The sequence below is a fragment of the Rhinolophus ferrumequinum genome, chromosome 19 (genome assembly GCF_004115265.2).
Source record: "Rhinolophus ferrumequinum isolate MPI-CBG mRhiFer1 chromosome 19, mRhiFer1_v1.p, whole genome shotgun sequence".
Classification (NCBI taxonomy): Eukaryota; Metazoa; Chordata; class Mammalia; order Chiroptera; family Rhinolophidae; genus Rhinolophus; species Rhinolophus ferrumequinum.
Window position 1 is genome coordinate 14,406,861 of NC_046302.1, and position 26,580 is coordinate 14,433,440.

At 43.0% G+C, this 26,580-nt stretch overlaps 1 protein-coding gene across 1 annotated transcript in view; it reads right to left on the minus strand.

The window, feature by feature from the left end:
* EMILIN2 (elastin microfibril interfacer 2) overlaps positions 1–24,316 on the minus strand; it is a 49,489-nt gene extending 25,173 nt beyond the window's left edge. Inside the window, exons 1-3 of the mRNA XM_033087799.1 lie at positions 24,183–24,316; positions 23,550–23,672; positions 305–480 (exon numbers count right to left, since the gene is read on the minus strand). Of these exons, the coding sequence (XP_032943690.1) occupies positions 305–480; positions 23,550–23,672; positions 24,183–24,316 (433 nt within the window). The remainder of the gene's footprint in view (positions 1–304; positions 481–23,549; positions 23,673–24,182) is intronic.
* Positions 24,317–26,580: the final 2,264 nt, after the last annotated feature.

A 26,580-nucleotide genomic window follows, 5' to 3' on the forward strand; every position in this document is an offset into this window, starting at 1 on the left:
TCTCTGCCTTAGGCTACACAAGCCTGAAACCATCAGCATTGCGTTCACTGATTTCTAAGACCTTGGCTTTCCCAAGTTGGCCCTAACTAGGCCATTTAAATTGCAAAACATTTGTCTTCCAATTGCTACTGCTTCTGCAAATAAATTTGTGTGCCACACGTGTCTACTGCGTCCTTGAAGGAATATATTCGCGTCCTTTGAAGACCCTGGAAAGCTCAACACTGTAAATTTTAAGTCCTGTTGTATGAAGAGCACTGGAAATATTTGTGGGGCCCATGCACAGCAAGTACAGATAAGAAGTTACCTGTGGGTTTCTTTAAGCTGTTTCGAGGCCGGGTGGGTGTGAGGCGTGGAGTCTTCATGGGATCTCTGGGACCTTCTTGGCAGTCTGCCCCTCTAAAGCCAGGGCAGCACCGCCATTCCAACTGTGTCACCATCTTGTACTTGGTGACATATCTGGGTCTGTAGTTCACACGATATCTGCCAAAGAAAAAGGTGATATCTCTCTTTACTGGCTGCTGTTAGAAGCACCTCTGGCCCTCCCAGAGTTGGACCCTAATAAAGAGGACCCAGGTCACTCAGGGCCCTGCGTGTTCTCTCCAGGCGTTAAGTAGAAAAAAATCACTGGTCTCCTCAGTCCAGCCCTGATCCCCTGGGGTTCACCCAAAATCCTATTGACCTCCTTCCTCCATCAGCTTAGATCCACCTGCACCCAGCTCACCTCCCACTAAAGTCCTGGGAAAAGACAACTTTGAAAAACTTGGCCCCACAATTCCCGTCGGACATGGACATTTCTTACAAACTGAGCTTTAGTTTCACTGACAAACTTCCACAATTCGCTGCTTTGTGGAGATGTTGTTATGTGTCATCAAGGTTGTTTTGTTTTGTATTTGAAAGAAGCATCTTGAGCGCCCTTCTCTCCCATAGTATCCAGATATTTATCCCGGCATTTTCTTTCCCTAATACTAGCAAAGTTAGCAGGCTGCAAGCCTTTGCAGATGGCATCTGATATTATTTGTGTTCAGATCTTTTTTAAAAGATGCCCTGATTCACACAGCTAATGACAGAAATAAGGAAGCAGAATTGGCACCATTCAAAATTCCTCTTTAACAGTGCACATTCCCTGAAGTGCTTTCATATCACACAGAGACCCTTTGATGAGCTGTCAAGTCCTCCAGACCCAGAGCTGGGGCTGGGCCTAGAACAGACAGTGACAATCCAGCAGCCCCTGGGCACTTAAAGGGACGGCTCCAGGAGTGCAGCATCACTGGGGTCCGGCTCACAGCTTAGATGCAAGCCGGCTCCTTAATTTACCCCAATTCCTGGCTTGGAATCATGACTCTCTTGAACTTTATCCCTTTCTCTTCATTTTAAACACCAGCACCAGCAGCTGGTTGTCTTTTGGGGGCCAATTCCCAGAAAAGAATGAGGCTTTGTATCATTTCCCTACAGTTGCTGTACGATGTTGGGGGTGGGGCAGGGTTCACGTGGACCAGTTGCCAGGTGGCCTGCGGCCGTTGCACTAGCCAAACAACTCCATCTCAGGCACCAGCCTGGTGGCAGGTGGTGTTCAAAGTTAGGTTCCTGAGAAAATTACAGATTACTATATGTAATGGACCTTTGGCATCTTCCAAGAGGGTCAAAACCATGTCACCTAAAACCTGACATGTAAGGAGTCACTCTACCACCAGGACAGGTCAAGTGTTCCTTCAGAATTCCAAGAAAGCCCTGACAGCACTGCCCCAAGTGTGAGGGTCCCAGCTCCTTTCACGGTCCCTGTTTCACTTTGTCCTTTAAGGCAGTGGCTCTCACGTTGGCCATGCATCAGAATCACCAGAGAACTGTAAAAATGCCTGGGTCCCACCGTCAGAGGTTCTAATTTAATTGGTCTGCAGTGAGGCCTGGGTGTGCAGATTTTGAGAAGACCTGGTGAGAGGCTTTTTCCAAGAGAATTGAAGAGAAAGCCCAATAAACAGAAAAGAAGGGATGCTCAAGGAGTGAGGGATAAGGAGGAGGGTAAGTCCTCCGTCCCAGGCATTTCATTCTCTCTCATTCCCACCACATCCCCCAATAAGGCCCCACAATGCAGATTTTCCTCTTTTCACAAAGGAGAAAACAGGTTCATGGAGGCTAAGTGACTTGTCCAAGTTCTAACAGCCAGGAAGGGCAGGGCTGGGATTTAAACCCAAGTGTTCTCCCCTGTATCCCACATGGCCTCCCGCACGCAGAAGCAGCGAGTCTCGAGCACTTGCCCTACATTTGAAACGGCCTCACCCACCCGGTATGTTCTAGAAGGACATCTGGATAAGAAGATCCCCATTCAGCAAATATTCTCCTGAATGTCTAATTCAGTCCAGGTACATGCAAGCCCTCGGCCCCTACCATCCACTTACCAAAAGAATCCTCTGTGTGTTCCTAGAAACTATAAAAGGAAAGAAAGAAAACTTCCACTTCATTGTTTTGAATGCTCAAGTACAGCATAATGCTGGAAAAATGTGTAATCTCAGAAAAACTTGGTTCCTCTGAGCATTTAACACTGAATGTGAAAATGTGTTTGCTCTGGGTTTTTGTTCATGTGCCAGTAGATGACAGCCCATGTTAAACCCTTTTGGATGTGGCTGAGCCAGGACTAGGAGAGCAAAGCACGAGGCTCGGATGCCCTGAGAAGAGGGACGACCTCCGAGCCCCTCACTGATGGGCGGGGTGTAAGAAAGTTCTTGCTTTTCCAACACACTTCATTCTTTTATTTAAAATCAGTTATAATTTTGGAGCCGTTATAACTGAGGAAAACTCCCTGGAGTTCCCGGCTTCCTCTCCACCCTCACACACATTCCCCACTCCCACCCTTCCCCTAAATAGCTTGCTGTAGGGTTTCCAGTTTCAGGCAATGGAGTTTAGGCTGACAGTGTCTCTAACAAAGTTTTCAGGTCCAGCATGTGGAAGACGCCTTCCCAGTGACAGCTGAAAACGATCAGGTGGCCACTCTAACACGTCCCACTTCTCTGTGCATGACACAGATCCCAGAGGCGGCCTCCGGAACTCGGGCCTCAACTTGGAGACAATGAGGGGAGGAGATAGGTGATCTCCAGCCCCACAGTCCTACTGGGATTTTCCCGCAGAAATGGGGTTCCTGCTTCCATAGGAGCCAACTGGAAGGTTCCTCAGAGATGAGGAAGAACCCAGTAGGATTTCTGGGTCCGCTTTCCCCATCAGCCAGGGCACAGCAGGATGATATCCTGGCCAGGGAACCTTATAAAAATGCCTAGGACTTTGTCCCTCAAAATTCTAATTTTAATTGGTTTGGGGGCAGGGGGTACCCAAGCACTGTACCTTTCAAAAACTACCTAAGTAATTGTCAAGCACCCCCAGAGTTGAGAAGCACAAGCCCACACCCAGGGAATCCATCTGCCCGCAGAGCTAGGAGCTGGGAGCCTCTGAAGCAGCCAGGGCTGAACAACCGGGCAGCCAAAGCAGCCCAAGTGTTACCAGGGCCCCTGGGCTGTGAGGACACGGAGATGCTCAATAAATACTTACTGAATCAGCTAACTCACTGCACCCAGCTGGGGGTCACCGAACCGAGAGACCAACAGCCAAAGGGGTAGCCAGGCTGTGCTGGGAGAGCAGGAGGGCTGACTCAGGCTGCAGCCTTGGCCCCCATCCCAGTCTCGGGTCGGGACTGTAACAGCATCCTGCTCCTCAGATCCAGGGTACACAGCTGCCTCGGTCACCCTCGGGGGGGCTCCTGGGGGCTGTGGCAAAGAGCTGTTCCACCACCTGGGCCTGCCGCTGACCCCTGCCTCAGCCACACCCACTCTCCCCAACTCTCCTCTCTCTAAAACATTTTTTTGGGATAAAAGAAGGGTTCACCATTTTTACAAGTTCAGCTCTGTGTTAAAGACACCAGATTGGCCCAAGGAAATTCTAATGATGAGGAAGGTGGAAAGGACTGAAAAAGTTAACCAGAGTTCAGGGACCACATGACTGGAAGTGTCCCTGTTGAATAGAAGGTGACAAAACGACTGTGCCTCCATTTGACATCAGCCCACAGACTCCTTCCTAACATGCTTCAATTCACACTTGCATTGGCTTGTTCAGTGTTCTTCCCTGCAGACCGTAGGCCCTATTCGGGCAAGGATGCCTGTGGGTTTTGTTCTCTACAACATCCCCACTATTTAACAAAGTGTCCTATTGTAGGAGCTCAAGAAACATTTATTAATCAATCGATAATTGATTTATCGAACAATAATTAATGATAATAGGTCTACTTCTGACAGGGTTTTGAGGAGTCCAATGTTCATATTAAAAACCCCAGAGTTATCCTCAGGTTTAACCCTGAGCAGATGTGAACTCCAAGTCTTCCCAGAACCAAAACAAGCTCCAGCGTTCTCAGGTCATGATGAATTGAATACGAATCAAACACCAGGTGACCTAGAGCTGTGCTGTCCAACAAAATAGCCATTAACCACGGGTGGCTTTTTACATTTAAACTAATTAAAATTAAATAAAATTGAATACTTAGTTTCTCAGTCATACTAGCCACGTTTCAAGTATTGAACAGCCACTGGTACATCTCCATCATCACAGAAAATTCCATTAGACAGGGCTAGCCTAGAGAGTCACGAAATTGTCAAGGGAAGAGCAACGGACACACGTCTATCTGTTCATCTCTGGATTTCTATCTCACACCCACCAGTCATCTTTCTCTTCCTACATCCCTAGAACTGCAAGTAGAACATTTCTCTGAAAATTAACCACACATCACTGGCAGAGGATCATCTAGACAGCTGTTCCATAAGGCAAGGATCTTTTCCCTGCATTTAGTATTTACTGAATGTTAACATGGGCCACTCCGACTGCACAAATTGAAAGCCTGCTGCCCCATTGGGGACACTTGCTTGACTAGTACTTCTCCCCAGAACAGACTTTCTAGTAAACTCCTCTTTTAGTCACTGGCTTGCCCTCAGAAATCTGGAGCCAACTCTTCTTGCTTCATTCTGCATGTGTGATTCTGCACAGAGTTGACTGGAATTGGACTGAGAGGATGGAAAAGGAAGCCAGACAGAAGAGGTGCTTCTCCCTCTCTGGTAAGAGAGCAAGCACCCTGGGCCTGGAGAACCCCCAGCCTGGGCCAGGGAAAAATTGCATGTATAGGCGAGAAGTCATTTCACTGAGTTTCAGAATGCTCACCCAGGGCAGACTTGGTTATCTTGCATTCAGCTACTACTCCAACTTTTCCACAGAGCAGAAGTTCACTCTAATTTTTGTTAAGTATGGTAAAATACACATTACATAAAATTTACCACTTCACCATTTTTAAGAGTACAATTCAGTGGCATTAGGTACATTCACATTGCTGTGCAACTGTCAATAGCATCCATCTCTATAACTTTTTCATCATCCCAACTAAAACTCTGTACCCATTAACATTAACTCCCATTCAACCCTCCCAAAAGCCCCTGGCAACCATCATTCTACTTTCAGTCTCTATGAATCTTACCACTCTAGATACCTCAGATAAGTAGAATCATATATTATTTGTCTTTTTGTGACTGGCTTATTTCACTTAGCATAATGTTCTTGCACAGAAGGAAAAAACTTTTCCTCTACCCTCTTAGGGTTGTGCTGGGGCCTGTGAATTAAACTGACAAAAGACAGATTAACAAGGGAAAGACATACAAATTTCATTGATGTTAATATTTTTACATGTACGGGGCTTCAAAGAAAAGAAGCAAAAATTCAAAGAACAAGTGGTAGACTCAGGGCTTACATACCATGTTAACAAAGGGTGCTAAATTGTAGAAAAGTGACTAGACAAAGGAAAGGAGTTTGGGGCTTCCATGGGTGATAAACTGTGGGAAGGTGATTAGGAAATATATGAGGAAACCTAACGGAAGATAAAGGTTATTTTAGTAAGGTCTATTTATACATGCTCATCTCAGTGCCAGCTCTCTGCTCCAGTGACAAGGGTCACTCTCCTCATCCTGGTACAGAAGAGGTGGGAAATTTATATACTGCTTGAGGTAGAAAGGAGGAAGGCCGAGAGTTCTTCTTGAGTCTGCTATTTCTCAATGGACTTCAGCTCAAAATAACCAATATGGGGTAGCATATCTCTCCTTTATCCTCAAGGTTCATCCATGTTATAGCAGGTGTCAAAATTTTCTTCCATTTTATACAGTAATTCACTTTTACGAAGTTTGCTCTCTATGTTCTGATTTAGAACTAACAAGACAGTGGACTGATTTTCTAGAAACTGCATGTGACAAATGGTTTTTTTTTTTAAATTTGTTTTTATACCAATGAATAAATACATGAGTTTGTTTGTTTGAAGTAACACTTTTCCAAAAGTAGATACAGTCAGGCAGTAGACGCTATAAAGTCTGAAATTAAAATTTCATAACTACGTTAAAAAGAAGGTGGCTCTGCACCAGAAGAAGAGACACTTGCCTTCTGAATACACCCTGTCCTACTGACAATCAAAAATTGGCCATTTGGAACCATGTGCATCACAAAGACAAATCTCTGCAATCTGAAGAGTTGACTCTGATCCACAAGGACCCTCCCAATGCTAACTTCCCACAATTTGAAAAGTTTCCCCATGGAGATAAAGTGAAGGAACCAAACGTCCTTCTTCTAGGTTAAAGTACATCAAACACAAAAATCAGAACTTTCTCCTTATCTTTTTCTGCTACTTTACACACTTTTGATTAGATTTCAGCATGGAGAAATTAATGACATGAAAAAAAAAAAGAAATGTGAAACATTTTTCTTGACTTTTTAGGAAAATCCATCTACGTTTTAAAAGCCAGTATGCTTGGACAAATATACTTCTGAAACACGAAATGTATTCAAAGAATCTAAAAGTCAGATTGATGAGCCCTGATTAAAATCAGATTACAATAGAGCTTTGTGCACATTTTAAAATAACAGATCCTGCATCAAAACAATGTGTTCAAAATGAAAGTGTACATATAGGAGACTGTCTGTTTCCCAGTACAAAGGAGATATTTGCTGGAGAAACCACAATTGTAAGCTGCTTATTTTTCTGCTTCCTCTTGAATTAATTTTCTTATGTACTTAGAGTGGCAAGTTAGGTATCAAAACCTAAAATCCTCTTTATCTCTCAGTAGTTTGCCCTAACCATACAGTGTCATAAATAAAAAAATTTCCCTACAATTCACAATTTATCACCCCCCTCAAGCCTGAGGACAGAGCAATTCTATAGTCTGGAAGAAAGGTGATTCAGGAAAACCACAGTGGCCCAACTACAAGACTCAGTCAAACTCGAGGACATAGCAATCAAATTGCTACTCTTAGATTTACTATAAAAGCAATCAGGCCTCCCTTCTGAAAAACTTGCATTGCTAAAAATGACATCATTTCCAAGTGCAGGGCTTGTCCAGACCATGAAATACAGTTTATGCATGAGCTCCAATGAGTCCGCATTCTTAGTTTTAACTTCCTCACTTTAGGAGATATATTACAAAACCCAAGTCTGTGCCGTGACAGTGGGGAGGAGGGCCAGGAGTGTGGGGCATCCCCCAGGGTCCCAGCTAACTGTGATGGCTTTCTGGAGGGCTGAATAACCTAAGATTAATAAAGGACCACATTCTCCCGAAGGATTCTTTTGGGAAGGGCTATCACTGCTGCAGGCTGTTTTCCACAAATAAATTCTATACTATCCCGTTTCTCAAACTTACATCATGTTTCCTCATTCCTGGAGTCAGAATCACGGAAGGCTCTCCTCCCTGTCATTCCCATGCTCTCATACTCAGTGTTCCCACAGTGCGGGCCATGAGAACGTCTGCTGGCCTCAGCCTTTTGCATGATGCTCACCACAAATATGACTTTCCATGGTTTGGGGATCAAAACCTTTCTTTTCAGAGCTGCCGAATAAACTCTATTTTGATGATTTCCTTTTTGTTAAGGGGAAAAATCATTTCCTCAAATTCTCCTATAGTCACCATAATTTCAAAACCCTTCTTCCTGTGTTTCTCTTGACTGGTTAGCAACAACCATCCCTCCCTCTTAAGGATCTCAGTCACTCTCTTCTTCCTCAACTCCATATCCTCCTGCCACTCTTCAACTTGCAGCAGCCACCCAATGTTCTCGGTCCTGCTTTCTGATACTAAAAGGGAATTGGTTGTGACATCCCTCTGTGTTTACTTTAGACCTTTGGGTAAAGACCACGATGGCGGCAAGCTCTTACACAGGCCACACCTATAACTTGGTGCAAGTTACGTAGAAGCTTAGAAAATCCTGAGGCACTACGAATGTCTCTGCAGGTATAAAAATATTTTCTTCTTTTGGGCCAACTCACTCTCAGTTTTTAAAAATCCTGGGATTGGAAACAGGAACACTTATATTTCTTTTCTAATTTATGACCACACTTGGGGGAAAAGAAGCAAAACACTGTAACGTTTCTCACATTATCCACGCGAACCCGGTGTTACTTTATGTTTTTTTAAATCCACACTTAACACAGTGAGATGAAGACATTTCATTCACCTGCACCCTACTTAGGAGGAGCATGGTTTTTCTTTGGAAGATGCTGTCACAACCCATCCTACCCAAGGCCTTAAGGTGCAGACAATTAGGGAATTGGGATGGGGGACTACTTAGCGAGACAAAAAAACCCAAAAAAGTTGTTTGCTTATTTGCTTTGGGAATGGAGCAGTGGGCCACGGAGGAGAAAGTGAGGAGGAACTTTTCTCCAAGAAGACTTGGGGTGGCCAATGGATTTTTAAGGTTCGTGATATCTACAATGTCCTCAAAGCCATCTGCGTTGCTACAATCTTCAGTCCAGTCCTCATTGCTCATGGAAGCTTGTAGAACTGGATTTTTCCAAGGGAATTTGAAGGTATGGTATTCTTTACCTTGGTCAACCCCACGTGGTTCTAATAAAGCCGCCACAAAACCCAGGTACAAAGGGACTATGGGACAGTATGCCTTGGGAATTAGGCTAGAGGGAAAATTTGGGGCACTGACAGTTTCTATAAATTGAGAGGTGCTGAAACAAATTTCTAGGCCCAAGATGGAGCTGCTCCTGCCAGGGGTACCACATCAGCAAACCAAACTTGTGTGTTCCTGAAAGTGCTCCACTTTACCAGAAATACCGTATATTCAGGCAGTTAATCCCCAAATGCCAAACAAACTCTAGGCTCTACACTTATTTTCTTGTTTCTTGATCTTTCTAAATAAGGTCAGATATGCAACCCCAGCCAATCATAAAACTCGCTGGTGCCTGTGAAAATTAATAAACAGAAACCTCATTTAAGATGGAGTTGGGAGGCTAGAAGAGAGAACTCGCACGTTTCACTCAATGCACACTACTGACCCCAACAGGAAGAGACTTACCTTGAATTTCCGACAGGAAGTGACACTACTTTACTACCTCAGCAGGAGGAAGAAAAGATTCCTCCTAGCCCAGTAATAGCTCAGCCAATAGGAGACTGCCATAAGTCAGCCAATGAGAAGTCACTACACTTCAAACTTTCAGTTTCCTCCAATGGACTCTTTGTTTACAATAGCCCCTCCAACATCCATAAAAGAATGTTCCTCTCTTTTGTTTCTCCAGACTTGGGGTGCTTAGCCTTTATACCACATGTACTGATTGCAATTCTTTATTGTTCCTGAATAAACCCATTTTGCTGGAGAAATATCTGGCCATTTATTTGTTTAAGGTCAACATGCACAAAATCTCTAGGGAAGAGTGCTCCACTGCTTGAATAAAGGACAAACTCATTACTAAACTGTATAGTTAGAGAGGAGACAAATATATAGCCTTTGCTATGAAGAGGGGCCCAGCCAACAGCTGTTAACAAGTTGAAAATATGTGCGGCTTGCTTTCCATTTCTTTAGAATCATCTTTACCTTTTTTTTTTTAAGAAAAATTACATAGATTGCATTATTTTTTTATTTTAAAAATAAATAAAGCAATTAAATGTGTAGTGTAAGTAGTGGTTCCCATCCTCCTAATAAGCTGGGGCCTAAACCGGCCCACTACCCAAAGACTTCATTAAAATTGCCTTCAACCAGTTTTTGCAAATAAAATACATAAGCAAGCATGGTATTTTCAAAGAAGCCACAAAGTTAATCTTTAAAATAATTCCCTATATTCTTAGTATTTAACTTTCTCAAAATGCAGTTCTCTCTGGTCATTTTAATCCTCCCAATAACACCAAACCATGTTTATAGTCATATAACATGAACCTTCACAAAATGAAGCTGTCTCATATCACAGAGAGAGTCAATGTCACTTACATCTTGGCAAAAAAACATCTAAGGTTACACTGAGATAGCCAGTTCAGGAATCTAAATGACCATTTATGTCATTACCTTGGTTGATTTAACTGGAATCCACCGTATCTTAAATCCTTATTTCAGCTGCAAGCCACTGCATTTTTATTTAGTATTAACAATTATTTTCAAAGTATATAGATATAGATATAGATATAGATATAGATATAGATATAGATATAGATATAGATATAGATGGTCCATTTTAAAAACACAAGCCATGGACAGTTGTTCAAATGAATGGCTTCCATGACTGAAAACTGAAAACCAAACTCAGCACATAGGATTCTTAACAATGGGAGGAAAGACGAGCTAAAAAACATGGCCCTCCCAAAAATAAACCCTAATGTAAACTATGGACATTGGGTGATTAAGATGTGTCAATGTAGGTTCATCAGTTGTAACAAATGCACCACTCTGGTGGGGATGTTGATAACAGGGGAAGATATGCAAGTGTGGAAGAAGAGGGTATGTGGGAAATCTCTGTACCTTCCCCTCAGTTTTGCTGTGAAACTTAAACTGTTCTAAAAAAAAAAAAAAAAAAAAGCCTCAATAGAAAAATAAAGAAACAAGTGTTGGAAAGGCTGTAGACAAAAAGGAACCTTCATACACTGTTGATGGGAATGTAATTTGATACAGCCACTATAGAAAACAGTATGGAAGTTCCTCAAAAAATTAAGACTAGAATTACCATATGACCCAGCAATCTCTCTCCTGGGTGTCTCCGCCAAAAATCTGAAAACATTTATGTACTCCAATGAAAAGATATATGTACTCCAATGTTCATTGAAGCATTGTTAATGGTGGCCAAGACATGGAAACAACCAAATTGTCCTTCGATAGATGATTGGACAAAGAATATGTGGTATATATACTCAATGGAATATTATTCTGCCGTAAAAAAAAAGATGAAATACTGACATTTGCAACAATGTGGATGAATCTTGAGATTATTATGCTAAGTGAAATAATTCAGAGAGAAAAAGTCAAGAACCATATGACTTCACTGATATGTGGGATATAAAAATGAAAGAAACAAAGGAACAAGACAAATAAAAAAACAAAAACTCATAGACACAGACAACAGTTTAGTGGTTACCAGAGGGTAAGTGGAGAGGAGAAATGGTAGAAGACGCTAAAGGGGGTCAAATATATGGTGATGGAAGGAGAACTGACTCCGGGTGGTGAATGAATACACAATGTGATACATAGATGATGTATTACAGAATTGTACACTTGAAACCTATGTAATTTTACTAACCATTGTCACCCCAATAAATTTAAGAAATGAACAATAAAAAAAAAAAAAGAAACAACCCACATGCTCTCTCTTTTATCCATTCATTCAGCAAACATCTTTTGGCTACCTATCAGGTGGTATACAGACACCACACTATGGCTTTCCTTGAACCAATAGTATCCAAAGTATCCAATATGAAACAATGACACTTATATGGAGACTGTATGGAAAATAATATCTCATTCTATTATCCATTATAATAGTCACCATTCTAGTCTCAACTCAGCTAAAGACCAGTTATATCAGATAAAACCCCAAAACTTCTCTAATCCTCAGTTTCCTCTAAAATTTGGGATTTATAATATTTGCCCCTCTTCTTCCTCCCAGATATTGGAAGAATAAAATTAGGCAATAGCTATGAAAACTGTGAAACTATAAAACTTTAAATAAATGAAATTTGTAAACTGTGTGTGTATAGATATACATATGGCAAAAATTTGCAATAAGACTAAAAATATGGGTTCCTTCTATAATAATGAACTCAACTGCTCATGTGCAAGATTATAATTGGTTCCTGGTCACCGAAGGTGAGGAATAATGAGGTCATGATTGTCCCATGGATAAAAGCAATCCTGTCATAATCTCCAAACCACAGTCCATGAACTAATTTGCCTTCCACTGAAATGTGTGCATCTTTTTATCAATATTCTTGACGGCTATACAGATTGCTCAGTGGCAGATTTTCATACATCCTCAGAACCTGTGCAGTGAGTGCTATTGTACGTTAAGCACAGAGGGCGTCACCTGGCCATTCAAACTGCATTGCTGCTTCTCCTCTTCTCCACAGCCAGATCTGCTTCTCCCATCACACCTACCTCAGGTTTGGCATGGACTGCAGCCAGTCTCCTGAAAGTGACCCTCCTACCACCCCTTTTGCCCACCCCACTCCCTCCCCTCTCAAGCCCATTTTGCACACATTGACAGATCAACAGTTGGAAGCATCCCTCTGATGGCGTCGCAGATCAAAAACTTTCCATGACTCCCTTTTGTCTAAACAATAAAGCCGAAACTTCCAATCTTGGTTGTTATGGGTTGAATTTTATCTGCTTCTCCCCCATAAATGTACACTGGTGTCCTCACCCCCAGTGCCTTAGAATGTGACCTTATTTGGAGAGGTGATCAAGTTGAAATGAGGTCATTAGGATGGGCTCTAATCCAGTATGACTGGTATCCTTATATAAAAAGGAAATTTGGACAGAGATACACATACCGTGTTTCCCCGAAAATAAGACCTGGCCAGACCATCAGCTCTAATGCGTCTTTCAGAGCAAAAATTAACATAAGACTTAGTGTTATTTTAATATAAGACCAGGTCTTAAAATAAAATATAAAATAAAATATAATACCAGGTCTTATATAATACAATATAAGACCGAGTGTAATATAATATGATATAATATCAGGTCTTATATTAATTTTTGCTCCAAAAGATGCATTAGAGCTGATGGTCCGGCTAGGTCTTATTTTCAGGGAAACACGGTAGATGGAAGCTGTTGTGAAGAGACAGGTAGAAGCAGGTAGAAGATAGCCATCTACACACCACAGAGGCCTAGAACAGATCCTTCCCTCCCAGTCCTCAGAAGAAACCAGACCTGCCAGGACTTTGGTTTACTCTTCCCTATGGATGTCCCAACTCTAACCCCTTGCTCATGCTCTATTGGCATATGCTGGCCTCCTCTCACATCTGCATGTATTTAATTAGAACCATCCTTCAAAGCCCTGCTAAAATGTCACCATGAGCAAGTAAGTGCTCACATTCCCCCTAGCTGGAAACATTTTCTTCCACCTCTGAATATCCTCAGTTATTTGTGTTTCTCTTATTGCAATTCTCATTTTTACCTTTTATTTTGTAATGATTTCTGTTTATGTCGAATTTCACCTACTGAACGTGAACTTCCAGAGGGCAAGTGAGAGGTCGGGTTCCCTGCTGTGTCCCCGTGGGGCCTAGTCCTGTGCCAGGCATAAGCCCTGCACAAAGATACTTATTTAATGAAACTGAGTAACCAACAGCCTTCAAATAACAAGTTTTTTTTAAACCTATTGAGCTTTCTGCCAATTCAAAATGGCTTATGCTAATTATGTAGCCTTAATCCAACAGTTGCTAGGACTATCAATGTGAAATGTGGATTTTTTTCTCCATCATGGTTTTATCTAGTGTTCTACATCTGTTAGATAGCCACCATCTTGATTGGTCTTTAGAAAAATCAGAGAAGTAACCTTACTATCAATATAAATGATTTTCTACACTCTGTATTTCACCCCAAGTCCTCAGCTACAAAACTACTGTATGCAAATGGTGATATACACATAACAAAGGAATACTAGTCCATAACAGAAAGTAATCAACTATTGATATATAGTATAAAATGGATGTACTTCAAAACCATTATGCTGAATGAAAAATGTCTAAAATAAAAGAGTACATACTGTATGACTATTACACAAAACTCTAGAAATTGCAAACTCATCTGCGATGATGGGAAGCAGATCAGCCTGGAAAAGGGGTGTGTGGGGAGGAACTGGAGAGAAGGATTATAAAGGAATGTGAGAAAATTGGGGGGTAATGGAAATGTTCAATATCTTGATTGTGGTATTGGTTTCATGAATATATATATATATATATACACATATACAAATATACGTCAAAATATTAAATTATACAACTTTAAATACATACAGTTTATCTAAATTATATCTCACTAAAACTGGGTTTTTGGGTTTTTTTAAACAACAATATATTTCTTCATTAGGGTATCTTAAAATCTCTTCAGGACTGTGAAAGCAGAGTGCTAGATAATCTTGTCTTAACTATCCAATAATATATCTCAGTTTAGAAGAAACCAAAACCAGCATCATTGAATCTTTTTCAGAATTTCAAAATGAGGATTTTACTAAAGTTTTTTTTTTTTACTGTATTAGATTACTCTTCAGACACACACCAATTAATTATTTGTCTCTTGGGAACTCAGTTCTATATTTATTTTTGTACTTTTAAAGGTATAGATCAATGATTTAGAAAAAAAGTCAAAACAATTTTTTTATAACCACCTTCAAATTGGCATTTGGTATAAAATAACAGAAAATATCAAAGGCATAAATTAGCATTTTGAAAATCAGACAGTCTCCTCATGGATTATTATTTTCCCAGTGACACTTCTGACAAAGAACGTTTAGAGGATGCCCTGCTATTTGTTTCAGGAAACAAGCCATTAAGGAATTTCTGCTTTCCCTCTTGTACCATCGGGAATCTGTGTTATATCTTTCTAGTTGTTTTTTACAATGATAGAACAGAGTGACTCCCAATTATTTTGAGCATGGCCAGAAGATGATGCAACATGTTGGGATGGGAAAAGGGTGCATCATTTATTATGACCAAGCCAGGGCTCTGAAGACGTTGTAGGCTACCTGACACACAAACCAGGCCTGAACATTGTCAGGACAGCAGTCCAGATTCGAGATTCTGCACAGTACTCAGAAAAACTCTACTATGCCTCCCTGCCTAAGGTCTTAATTTCACCAGCATGTGAGAACTCTTTGGGTTGAAACTGACTGAGACAGAGAAACGCTTTAATGGTGAAAAGATCTCCCAGTGAAGGGTTGGATTGTGAAACTCATCCCCACCCTGAGTGCTGTCGCAATCACTGCCACAGCTTTGGAGTCCATTTTCAAGATAAGTGGAAAAGCCTGTTAGCAGAAAAACAAGTGGCATTTTCACCACTACAGTTTAGAAAAAGTTTTGGCCCTTATCTCATTATCCTTTAACAGCATCCCTGTTGAGCAGATGTTGGAAACAACATGAAGCAAGAGGGAAATCTCTAGTACCTTGTTTGATAAAGGACTGTGAGTGAATCTCTGTAAAAGATCACCGAATTAATCTCCCACATTCGGCAGACACTGTACAATCACAAATGTATATGAAGATGGGAAAAGTTAGGAAAAAGTTGAGAAGACTCAGAGTAAATTTCCTTTCATCAAAATGACCAGTTTGAGAAGGCGTCGCCTAAAGCATTTGTCTCTTAACCAAATTTCTTTTAACCAAATGCACAATAAAATACACTGTCCTGAAAGTCTGACGTTGCAAAAAATAACTTTTAGGCGTATTCCCTAATCTTCTAACATTTTTTTAGGTGGAAAAAAATAAAAAGAGCAGCTGGGCCCTGACACACCCAGAAAAGTTTCCTTCTACAGCATTTTCAAACTAGGAATTGAGTTAGTTTGAACCCTCCCCACTTCTCAGCAGCCATCACCACTTTAAAACAGGAATGAAAGAAGAAAACTTATTAGTGAGTTTCACTTTAAGCATTTCATTATTTTCCCTCCAATGCGAACTACCACCACGTTGAAAACTACTGTGTTCCTCTCTTGATCCTCCCAGGAAAATCATTCTTCATAAGGAGAAGTCACACTCGCATCACTTTATCAAATGGTTCACTGTTATTTTTAAGTACCAAAACGGCTTCATTAAGGACAGAATTAAGCAATCAATTCTGAGTAGTAAAAGCATTCTTGTAACCAACAATAAATCAAAACGTTTGGGTGACAGTCTGGAAGTAATGTGAACACTGGCCCAGTTTGTCCGTCTTAGGTTTTAAAGGACAGTGTGTAGAACACTGGAACATCCAGCGGACCTCTTTACGGACCTACCACAGGCACTCAAACACCTGCAGAACCAATAATCAATGCCCACAGGCACTGGAGCATTTACTTCAAATCAACTGTAATCACTTACCTACATTCCCTGAAGAAATTCTACTGCTGGCTCTGCTTCCAAAGCAGCCTCTAAGAGTTTAACTTCATGCTTAAAATTCAATTTTAGTCATTTCTTAGTTCACTGAATTTATTTCACTCTTTAGTACAGCAGTGTTTCTCTAACACGTCAGAAAGCATGAACTTCAAATTCAAAGCCCTGAAAGATAAGACCACCTGAGGAGGCAACAACACTCCAAACAAGCAGTGAGGAGTGAGTGTTCATTAGACATCACATTCCTGCTAAGTGTACCTTACATGAGTTTAATAGGGTGCTTTTTCCAAGTTCTGTCAGCTATGTTACCTCTCTGGTAACACAATGATGAGGAAACTGTGCCTCAGAGAGGTTGAGGGACTTCACTGAAATCACACAGTTTGGGGGTGATAGAATTCAGGCCAGAAACCAAGTTTTCTATCTCCTTTTCCAGAACAGGTTGACCACACTAGCCAGCCTCACAGGATTACCTCGGGGAATGCCTGCCCCTATCCACCTCACCTTTTCTTCCTACCTCAGAATTTTAATTCATTTACCAAATGCCATTGTGGTAGATCAGCAAAGTAAGACCAATTACGGGGACTAAATCGGGGTTTAACAACAAGCAAACTGTATTTCTTAAAGCCATAATCTCTATTTGAATCCCATTAATTTTTTTCTCAAAGATAAGAAAGGTAAAAATGTAGCCCGTAACATAATTCTTTTTCCAAGACCCCTGTCACTGCCCTACTTAATCTGGCTTAGTTTGTGATGAGAAAAAAATAAAATAACGAACATGGAAGTGTTCTGGAAACACCAAAGGGTTCTACAAACACAGCATCTTATCTGCTGGGAACCAAGGGAGGGGAAAAGACCAAAATAACAAAGAAGCTTGAAAGGAAGGTCTGAGATGTCTAGGGAGAACATGAGATACAGGCCCAAAAGGCTGGGAGGCTCTCGGGTCTGGAGGCCGCATGCACATGGTCACAAGTGTCCTTCCAGGCTAGCTCAAATGATTCAGGTTTCCTTCCATACCAAGGAGCAAGGCCCGTAACAGCCAATCGATTGCAAGATGTTTGTTTAAAAGTTGAAGCAAAAAAGAATCCCCTAAAGCAGGGGTGTCCAAACTGCGGCGCGGCCCGGCCCGCGGGCCAACTGCGGCCCGCAATCCATTTTTTATTGGCCCGCAGCAAATTCCAAAAATATATTTAGTTTACTTAAATAAACCAGGTGTGGCAATACATACTTCACCTCGAGTGAGTGGCCCGGCTATTTGTGTATTTTACGGCTATTTGTGTATTTTACCGCATAAGGCCCTTGGTAAAAACGTTGAAAAAAGTTTGGACACCCCTGCCCTAAAGCTATATACATAAGGAGCACGTTTTTGAATTGAATGGAATTTTGTTCCTGGAGATGCAGAAAACGTAGAATTGGCTCTAGAAGATGTAAGCCTTTATTTTCCCCCTAGTCTTAAGTGTTCTTTGTTTAAAAGAAAAAAAAAGAAAAGAAAAAGCTTTTCCTGGCTGAGATTGCTCCCTAATAGACAATTTTTCTTCCAACTGAATGACCATCTGCTCCCCTTGGAATCTGAGAATTACGGGAGTTCTGGAAACTCAGCACTTAGAACTCACACCTGCTGCAAATTTGCAAATTCTTAGTCTGTGTTATCACAGCAGCACAGGCTTCTCCAATTGGCCCCATCCAAATCCCTCCCACAACTAATGAGATTTTTTAAAAAGAGCTAATAAGTAAGTTTCCACTGAGATACAACTTACCCAGGGAGGGGGCGGGGTGAAGGTGGGTACATGCTTCTATGCCCAAGTCAGTTTGTGGTATCAGAGGGCAGGAAGCTTCAGCCAGGCCAGCAGAGCCTCAGCCCTGAGTTGGGAGGGGAAGTGAATACAAGAAATACAAGAAAATGATGCTGCCTGACATCTGGGATCCTCTGATCCACCAAGGCACCAGCAAAGCAGCTGCTTTGCACACAGGACGCCCCCAAACGCCTCCAGTACTAACAGCACTTGGCTGGACCACTGCGAGCTGAGTGGGAGGTTATGTAATTATCTGGAATTATTGCCATGAGCATGAATGATGCATTACACAAAACAATGCCTAGTCCAAGAAGGAGTAGAAAGATGGTGCTATTTCTACCAACCTGCATAGAGGGGCCCAGGCCCTGACCTCCTCCCTTCCCAACTCACCAGAGGTGCCAGCATCACAGAGCACTGGGGCTGGCATCACACACACACACACACACACACACACACACACACAGCCCTCGGGATACTCATCCCAAGGTGTGGGTTTAGACAGCAAAGGGTTGCACGGGTATGGAGAGGAAAGAGCCTAAGGCTTGGAGATAACAGACCTGGATTTGGATCCATGCTCTGCAACTTCCTAACTACATGCCCTCTGTAAAGCGGGGATAACACCCCCAGGGGTTGCTGTAAAGATGGAAGGCAATGAACGCAAAGGGGCTCATCAACTTACATCAATGTACTCCAGGGAGATATTATAACTAACTCAGGCCCTGGACACTGCATTAAGCCTTCCAGGAAGGTCATCCAAACCAATACCCATAGAAAGAATTCTAACTTGCTCACATTCCCATGTCTTCCAAAATGTGTCCCTAAACCCAGCTCTTGACCAAGACAGACCCTCTCCATGCTTATGTGCTGCTCCAGAGATTGCAGATTCAGAGACGTAGACCTGCCAGGACCATCCTTGTGCAACATGGGTCGCAATCTGATGTTAAGTCTACTAAACAGGCCAAACTGTTAATGGTTTTTATGATTAATCAGAAAAACTCTTCAATGCAATGAAATTTTAAAGGTGATTGGGCTTTCTTAATATGGAAGTATAAAGTAAAACAGTTAACTCAGAGGGGGGAAAAATCCTTAGAATTTAGAATTAGGAGTAAATGGTAAATCACTACCATCCAGCTTTATGCTACTTTACAGTCTATGAACAGCTGTCCCCTCCCTACAGAAGTCTACGTGATAATCCCCCTTAGCTCCTCCTCAAGTCCTACTCAGCTGCCTTTAGGATTAGCTGACGGAAGACAAATCGGTTTCTGTTAAAGCAATCCTGTGCCTCGGGGACCCAGACCCCTCCTCATATCTAGTGCCAGAGAGAGAGAGACTGACTCTGACAGACAGAGCCCTAAATTCCAAAATGACTGAAAAATCCTCATAAAAATTAAGAATTCTTTATACACAGGAATGGTATCACTAATACAAGGGAATAGGCTTTGAGTCGTTTTTCCAGACGCGCGCTTTTAACACCATCCCCTTATGATGGTGGCGGAGCTCAGGAATACCGTGTTTCCCCCAAAAATAAGACCTAGACGGACAATCAGCTCTAAGGTGTCTTTTAGAGTAAAAATTAATATAAGACCCGGTATTATATATTATTATATTATATTATATTATATATTATATTATAAAGACCCGGTTTTATATTATAGTAAAATAAGACCAGGTCGTATATTAATCTTTGCTCCAAAAGACGCCTTAGAGCTGATTGTCTAGCTAGGCCTTATTTTCGGGGAAACAGGGTATATATGTGAGTGTCCCGAAGAGGCCAAGCTTACTGGCTCACACAGTTATCCTCCTCCACAACACTGGTCTTACTATCATCACCCTTTAAACAACTAGCCTAACAACCCAGGCAAATCAAATAAAATCTGCCAGTGTTTTACTAAAATAAGAAACCCTGTACAGCGTAGTAGTGTACATAGTCATTGTAGCAAATGACCCACAGTTAAGGGATTTAAGCGTGTGAGCACACACATGCACACAGACAAACAGTTCTCACTTTCATAGGGGAATTGCTTTCCATAAAAGAATGTAAATGTTCTTTATAGCTGAGTATTGTGCAGCCTACAGAAGGCACACACTAAAACAAACAAACGCAATCTCCACTAACACAGGGACAGAGACCAACCAGCCCACAAAGGCCAGCAGCCCTGTGCGCAGAGGCAGCTCAGCCACCTATCATCATGTGACCACAAGCAAGGGACATCTTGTGTCCATTTCCTCATGGAAAATGGAGACAATGGTATTCATCTTAAAGGGTTGTGGCAAGAATTAAACTAATATAGAGAATGAAAAGCCCTAATACAGTGCCTTACCCTCAGAAGGTACTTTAGTGTCATAAGAATGATTGCTCAAAATGCCCACGTATCATATAAAAGCCCTCTCTGCTCCTAGTTTCACATGTTGATACCCAAATTCATAATCTGGAATCTAAGGCTCTTCACATATGCAAATGTGCATCGTCAACTTTCCGGAAATGCCCATGGAAGCTTAGCGCCTAATGACGTGGCCAGGCACAAACGTTCTCCGCTCATTTGTGTGGACTTCCCCTCAAGCCCCTTGCTTCCTAGCTGATTCCCACCTCAGTCTCAGCATATTCAGTCTCTACCTTTGGCTTCTTCACTTCTCTCCTAAAACATGCAGAGTTCTCTCTCTTGAAGTATTTCTTCACCTGTTTGGCTACTATCAACTCCCTTTTTCTACCAAAGCCTTTGAAACACATTTGATTCCTAGGTAATTAATTGGGTTTCCTCACGACCCACTCCCTAATCTCACACCAACTACAATGCCTGTACCCCATGGACCTGGAACTGCCTCTTTCTGCATGAGCAAGTCTTCCTGCTAGCTAATACCTCTGGCCTTTCTGGACCCCTCAGCCTGTTGGGGTCTCCAAAATGGAGTTTCCTCCTCCAAATCCTGGCTTTGCTGTCTCCCTTGGCCTGGCTTCTCTTTCTCCTTTCCCTCCAAGCCCCTCGACAGACCACAGCTCAGCTCTGCTCCAACTCTACCAAGGCCTTACTGGCTCACCCTGCCACTCCCAGACGCCCAACTGTCACCAGCTGCAAAAATTCATTTCTAGCTCCTGTGTCTTGGCCAACCTCCAGTCCTGTTCAGGCACACCTCAGAGATACTGCGGGTTCATTTCCAGACCACCACAATAAAGCGAGCATTGCAATACAGCAAGTTGTAATCATTTTGCTGGTGAAGGGTCTTGCCTTCAATTTGTAAAAAACACAACACCTGTGAAGTGCAATCAAACAAGGCATACCTATAATTCTAACACCACCCAGAAAGCAGCCCTCAGTCACTCCAGGATTAGGATGAGGCTCCAAAGAACCTTCACTTCCACAGGTCTCAGGTTTCAAGGATCAAATAAATACCTCACCTGACAGTACCTGTGAATTGGGATAAGTCAGGCTTCTAGACTCATCAAAAACACCTGGGAAATTCTGTGCTAAACAGCCATTCTTCCTCTTTAAGTAACATTAAAGAAACATTTCTTTAAACGAAATGTTTCCCCCTTTGCCTTCATTCATCCACTAATCTGCAAAGTTTAGTTGAAAAATAAGGTCTCTCTAAGAAACAAAGAAAAAGATCAAGACTGAATTAGCTGCTTAAATTAATTTCAAGATTTTCAGCTTGATCAGCTAAAACAGTCTGTTTTTATTTTTTAAATTTCACACTTACAAAGCAGTACTTAAAATGTGAAAACACACTTGAATTGTTTACATGCTTATTGAAGAAAAATACTGAGGTCACTTATTTTGGTTTTGTTTAATAAAACAACAGAAACATCTGTATATTTTATAGCATTTTTTTGTTGTCCTTCCCATTGGGTGGCATAAATACACTCCAACTGCCTTTCATTAACCTACTGATCTGGAGGTGATTCGCTCCCCCACTAAAGACAGAATTTGTTTCACTGAGTTTTGGTCAAATACAAAAATTAAATCATCATTTGATTTTCCAAGCACTAAAATAATTTCAGAATTTTTTTAAAAATCATTTAAATGAAAAGCATTACCTCCCCAAAAGATAAATTATTTATTTCTGAGTTGTCACAAGTAAGCATTAAGGTTATAGCAATGCACAAAGTGCTGTTCTTGTGGAAGAGAAATGAAACATGACTAACAATTCTAATTTTAAAGAAATCCATTCAAATGGCACGTCTCTACCACAATGTAAAACTCTTACTTGGTCTCCGTTCACTGACTGCTGGCCATTGACTATGAGGTCTGCATCTTACTGACTAGAGATGCAGGCAGTGTGATGGTACTGCATCCCCCTGACAATCTACCCAACTCTGTGTGACAGCCAGCGAGTCCACCTCAGCCTGTTTCTCTGTGTATTAAAAAGTAGGGATCTCTTCTAAGTCCTTGGCCTAACAGGAATTCTCCCTTTCCTGTTTGCAACTCCCACAGCAGCCCATGGGGGGTGATTTAGAAACCCCTTGCACCTCACCTGCCTGAAGGCTCATCTACTGCCTTCTAGAATGAGGTTTCCTGGAGTACAAGTTTCCGTCTGTCCCTTTGCTTTGCCAAAGACAGAACTGCCTACTGGCTATTATTCTTTGCTGTAATGACAACTGTGCTCTAAGACAAGCAACTTATTCTTAGGGGAAAACAAATTCAACTATCACATGTGTTCCCCAACAGCCATTTATTCACATCCACTCATCCTCGGATATCTGACTTACACAAAAACACAAAGACTTGGCCGGGTGACAGTTGAATGAGTGTGATGTATTTAACGGAATCTGTACTCTATTGCATCGCTTCCTTTTTTTTTTTTTTAAAGATGGTGAAATCTTTATAAGCAAAAAGATGATTAATTCTTCCCCTTGTTTTTAAGAACCATTTTCTCCTGACAACCTCCTAGCCAATCCCCAGATCTAACTTGAAAAAAACGATGACACTCTTTTCAGCAAGTTATTCCTGGGACTTTAGTTTAGAGATCTACAACACTGGAAAATGTCAGTTTTATGGGGGCATCTGGACAAAACTCGCCTGTTTTAGGACACTCAGTTAATCCTACATTAAACATTTTTAGCAGTATGCATTTTGGAATCTCTGTGCCCCAGAACACACAATATGGATCTAATTAGGTCCAGCTGCCTTAGGTTAGTAATAAAATTGAAAAAGAGAAGTGGGGGTGGGGGCTTTGTTCATCCCCTCCTGTACCCTGGTGATCACAAGCTCGCAAGTCGAACGCATCCTCAAGGCTCACTCAGGGCAACATACACTTCTTCAATACCCCAGCGTGCCCGGGACCTCGCTTAGCGCTTACACTTTTCAGCTACGGAGTCTTCACCTGCTCTGGAAGAGATTTAGGGACGGGCTGGAGCCCAACGCTCAGACCCCACCCCCACCGCCTCGGCCGCCGAGCGCCCCGCAGGCTGCTCAGCTCCAGGACTTACACCAGCGCGGACGGACAGGGCATCTGGTTCCAGGCACAGTTGTACTGCGCCTGAATAAAACTCTCACTTCCTTCCAGCACAGAGCAGCTCACATTCTTGTTCACGATGTAGGCGCACCAGTTCCTGGGGTGCAGAAGGGAGAGGGAGAAAGGCACAGTATAAATCCAGAGAACAATGAGGCTGGGGGAGAGGGGACAAGCTGATACAGCAGCGGATGGGGCCAGGGTCAGGAAGGTCGTGGTCTCTGCGGAGGCGGGAGCTCAACAAAACAGACCGAAGGGTGAGCGGGTGAGCCTTTGGAGAGCGTGCACCTTTTCCCGACCAGGGACAGTGAGAAGCATCCCAGAAACTCCAATAATTCCTGGGAGGAGTTTTCTGGTGGCTCTGCTTTGTGGGACACTCCCTGCGCCCCACAGCCCGGGAGGCAACGCTACTTGAGGCGCTGGCGAGGTCGCCCGGGAGGAGGGGCTGCCCAGGGCAACCCACGGGGCACCCTCAGGGACTGCTCATCGCCTCTGGCAGGGAAGCTACGGGGCCCCGCGACGGGTGAGGGACAGGGATGCGGGGACCCAGGGCTCTAGGAAGGAAGCAGCCTCGCCGTCCTGGGGACGAGGAGAGGGGCCGCGCACTTACTTGTTCCTGGCTCCGGGTTGCGCGGGGTGCTTGGGTTGAGGGCCGGCGTGGCACAGCCTCGCGCCGCCCAGGACCAGCAGCGCCAGCGCCCAGCGCCAGGGCGCGTGGGGCCGGGGCCGTGTTCGAGGCCACATTCTGCGTGCGACGGGCGCTCCGCCTGCTGGATCCGGAGCGCGGCGGGTAGGGGCGAACGCGCAAGGCTACGGGCGGCTGGGGCGCGGCCGGAGAAGACGGGAGGCTCGGGCGCTTCCGAGCGCCCCACCGCGCTCCGTGGCCGCCCCCTCCGGCTTCTCACTCCCACTTCTCCTTTTCCACCCCGTGCGCCCGTGCTTCTCCTCGGTCCCTCAATGACGCACAGGTCCCCCCGGGTGCCGCCCTCTTTATTTCACTTCCCTCTCCGAAACGTGACTCTCCCTCCACCACGTCTCCCTGTCTCCAGTCCCCTTGCCTCTCTGCAGGGGATTTGGGGGTGAAAGGGCTAAAGGGGTAGGGAGAAGGGTCTGTGTTACAGAATTTCCAATTACTCATTCCTTTGGTCTCTTCCCAGCAGCCGGGCAACTCCGCCTCCCACCTTCCAACAGGCGCGGTCCGGCCCCTCGGGAAGTGGCCGAAGTCGGCACGTCACAGTCCTCAAGTTGGGCCTGGGTGCCGGCTTCCCAGTGTGAGAGGGACATCTTTATCAGTCCTTTATCAGAAGGGACTCGGATTTCCTCCTCTGGCAAGACGTGGCCATTCCCCCACATTTGGACTTAGGAGAGTTTAGGGGGAAACGAACACGGATCCTCTTCTCTGTCTTTACCCAACTCTTATCCATCCATTTAACAGTTTCCAAGTCCACGTGCAGGGCAGCAGAGGACAGTTGAAGCGACAGCTGCACCCCTTCCCAACAGCTTCTGAAGCGCAGCAGCAGGTTCTAATATATGCAACACTAATCTTTGAAAGGCAATCTCAGGCTCTGCCTCTGATGTCCTCCTCTGAACTTCCTTTTCCTATCAATATTAAAACCATTTACTCCACAACAGTCACCTTTGCTTCTGAACAGTTCAGACGCTGCTAGCCATTTGTCTTTTCACTTGCTTGAATTATTTTCTGCCTATTCATGCGTTACTCTTATCTCTACCAATTTCTTTGAGGGGTGAAGCAACTCCACAGAAGAATGTTACATAAAATCCAGACCAAAGTGTTGTATTCTCAGGGTGTTGGAGAGAGCTATGTATTTGAGTTAATTTGCTGCATCTAACAAACACTAGAGTGAGGTTATTTGCAAACTGCATAGATTAACTTTAATATCTGTGAGCTAACAGGACACGCTGTTGGCTGGGAATTAAGTGGACAATATAGCTTTGCTGTGTTCCCTACTAAATTAAGCCATTGGTACATTTTATTTCTAATATGCTTTGATGGGGATGTTGGGCCTTTGGATTTGCAAATGGAAGAAAGTTCACTAAGAGAAACTTTGTAAGAGCCAAGCAGAAAATTAAACGATGTAAGGACATAGTCTGCCCATGAACTTTCTAAATGGAAGATCATGCAAATAATGGACTGATGTCATCCCTGCCTTCAAAAGAGCCACCCTGAGGGGAAAATAACAAAAAGGGATAAAGAGCTGTCTTGAGTAACCAATCTATATCTTTCTGTGTGACTTCACTGTCCTCCCCATCCTAACACCATTTTTGTTCATGAAGTGTCATAGGGAAGAAACAGCACAGAAATGAAGGGGAGTGACAGAAGGAAAAACTGAAGAAAACACACAAGTGTGTATGTTTACAACTAACAGCTAACAACCACAACTCTTCTTCAGGTAATTCTTAAACTTGAGAATGAAGTTGAATTGATCAAGTCAAATCTGTTGTTTTCCATTGATCAGAGTCATACTAGGAAGCTATATTCTTGTCCCAGAGTTTGAAGACTAACTTTTCATTGAGATGACCACTAAGTAATCATCTAAATGGCATTTATCGGTAATAAATTTGACTCTGAGCGTCCATTCCACGCTAGGCATTGTGCAAAAATACTGGGGATTCACGAGTGAGCCAAAATGGACATGGGCTCTGCGTTTCCAGAGCTTCCAGGCATTCCTGTGCAACGAAGGGTGTAAAGTTTCTGAGGTATAGTCAGTTCAGTGAGATAATATTTGTCACATGTGTTTCTCTAGACACAATGTACCTACTGTGGGGCTGCTGTGGAAGGTGGAAGACGAGTGTTGGCTTTCAGGAAGACTTGAGGTGAAGACCCCAAGAAACCCTCTTCCCTTTTTCTTCTCTAGCCAGAGGAAGGGGCACATCAAACTCAGGAAACAGAGAGCTCTCCAGGAGGCAAAGAAAAGCTTTCTGAGGATAGAGAGCTTAAGCACATTGCGAAACAGACTAATTGGACAGGTAGATCATCTGGCCCCAGC